We start from the raw sequence: 2,477 nt of genomic DNA, 5'->3' as shown, positions 1-2,477 counted from the left end.
AATATACTCACCCAGTGCCAGTAATTTTCGTGTTTTATAACCTTTTCAACCGGTCACAGAAGTTTTATATCCATTATAATCCGTTGTCTGGCTGTGTGTATAAACACACACGATCCATGTACTAGCTCCCAAAGGGTTAGGTTTTCAGAGCCGAGCTGTGTGAAGTTGTTTTCACCAGCTCAACCAGGCTGCAGCCTGGTTGAGCTGGTCGTGTGGGACTTTAGTGAACCCACGTGATCATGATGGCCAATGCCACACTAGCTTTAGCCTGCCTGCGCCGAGTTTAGCGTGGGAAGAACGTTCCTGACCATAACATGGAGGTGTGTGCCCGATCATGTCGCCCCAGAAAGACGGTTTCAAAGATATGTCGTTGTTGAAGACATGATTCCTACATCTACTAATTTCCATCATAGTGAGCTACAAAGGATACAAGTTGAGAGTAGTCCATTTTTTGCACATCAACAAAAAAAATTACATATATTGAAAAAGAAAAAATCTATGATGCAGTAGCTAGTAAAGTAAATCCAGGGTGGAAGAGAAAAGTTACATAGTGCTGGTTAAAAAACGTATTTTAGTTACTGTTCACAAAAAGTCACGGTATAAGTACGGTAAAAAACAAACAAATCAAGGCTTCATGGTGTGTGTAATTGATAGAAAATAAGTATAAATACGGTATTTTTTCAATACCGTAATGTAAAATGTAAAAATGTAATGTTAGTCCTGTTTTCAAAATATAATGAAAGTACCACAAGTAAAAGTACTCATTATGAACAATGTCCCACTTTGCATGCTTTCAAATGTATACAAACTAGAGGGTCGGGGCGCTGCGCACCCCGACCCCCTATCCGCTGCGCGGTGCTTTGTGTTTGTTAGTCTCTATAATATATAAAGCCATAATAGGAGATGTTCCCAATGGAGCTATGACCAAATATGGAGTGTGTTGTCTGACCTCACTTCCTGTCCAGGGGGGGGTTTGTATATATAGATAGGGGTGGCTTCAGTGGGGGACAGGAAGTGCTGACTTTTCTCAATTGTATATATAGATAGCCAAAAGTTAAATAGGGTTGTAATGTTTAATGTATGTTTTGTAATAATAATCTAAATCTACAGAGTAACTAGTAACTGAAGATTTCAAATAATTGTAGTGGAGTAAAAGTACAATATTTGCTTCTGGGATGTAGTGGAGAAGTAAAAGTATTGCAAATTTGAAATACTCAAGTAAAGTAAGTACTTGAGTACATTTACTTAGTTACTGGTTTCAACTCTGTTTAGAGTACTTCTTCCGCCACTGGTGAGAACCGACGTCAATGCCAGAGTAATGCAGCGCCCAAATATGGTCATGTCCCTCACGGTGACATCACGGCCAACAACTGCATAAAAGGAACGGCGAAACAGATGTGCCAGCGTTACTTCAAACAGCATCCGATAGGAAACACTCTAAGCATCGTAGCCAACAACATGGCTGACTGGGAGGCAGAAAACTATGTAGCGGACCTCCTGGTCGAAACGGTGGTGGTCCACGATAAATGGGAAGGCGAAGACCAGGACGATGAAGACATCAAAGACAACTGGGACGACGGAGAGGATGAGGAAGAAGACGAGACGGCGGAGAAAGCACAGGCGATCAGTACGGCGACGAAGGCGTCCGAAAAGAAGAGGCAGAGCGATAAAACGAAAGAGAGCAAGTTGAGGAAGAGACAAGAGGAGGAAAGACCGCAGGCGAGACCAGGCGACCTCACGGCCGAGGAGCAACTCGCGGAGAGCTTTAGGGCGCAGAAGCTACAGGTGGAGGCTGACTTGGACATAGCGAAGGACCTTTTCGGCGTCTGCGTCGGCGCCTCGGAGCGAGCGACGGGACTCGACGCCATGTGCCCGTCCTCCAAGGACGACTTCGCGGAGTTTGAGAGGCTGCTGAAGGAGAAGATGACGCGGTCGGAGAGGTCGGCACACTACCCGAGCTTCTTGGACTCGCTGTTCCGCGAATTGTGCCTCTCGCTGGACGTCGAGGAGCTGCGGAGGATCAACAACTCGCTGTCGGCGCTGCTGAGCGAGAAGCAGAAGCTGGAGAAGCAGAACAAGGGCAAGACAATGAAAAAGAAGAAAGGGGCGATCGCGGGCGGAGGTCTGAAGGCGAAGATGCGGGACGACATGGACGGGTTTGACGGTGCCCTGGGCGACAGCTACGCCCAGGACTACGAGAACTTCATGTGACATCGGTTTCTGCTCCCCTGGTGCTCAAAGTGTGGCCCGGGGACCCCCAGGGCAGTGTTGCCATGTCCGCTTATTATAAGCGACTCTGGGTTTCTAGATTGTTTTGAAAATAGCAGATCTACAAGCTCACAACGCGTCGCATCGCGACGCGTTGTGAGCTGTAGATCGCTATTTTCAATATATACAGTACAGTGCCCCAGTTGCTTCTTTTAGGCTTGTTTTCCTAGACATGGCTGCTTATTTCTCTCAAAAAATCTGGCAACACT

At 46.4% G+C, this 2,477-nt stretch overlaps 1 protein-coding gene across 1 annotated transcript; it reads left to right on the top strand.

The window, feature by feature from the left end:
- Positions 1-1,395: 1,395 nt before the first annotated feature.
- Positions 1,396-2,211, top strand: LOC308076655 (eukaryotic translation initiation factor 3 subunit J-A-like; the record flags this gene model as incomplete). The annotated part of the gene is made up of 1 exon (XM_080457366.1): positions 1,396-2,211. One exon carries the CDS (start codon positions 1,396-1,398, stop codon positions 2,209-2,211), a length of 816 nt encoding a protein of 271 aa, XP_080313492.1.
- Between the last annotated feature and the right edge of the window lie 266 nt (positions 2,212-2,477).

The sequence above is a fragment of the Gymnoscopelus braueri genome, assembly GCF_963280865.1.
Source record: "Gymnoscopelus braueri genome assembly, contig: SUPER_20_unloc_1, whole genome shotgun sequence".
Taxonomy (NCBI): Eukaryota; Metazoa; Chordata; class Actinopteri; order Myctophiformes; family Myctophidae; genus Gymnoscopelus; species Gymnoscopelus braueri.
This window is presented reverse-complemented; position numbering and strand designations above follow the sequence as displayed.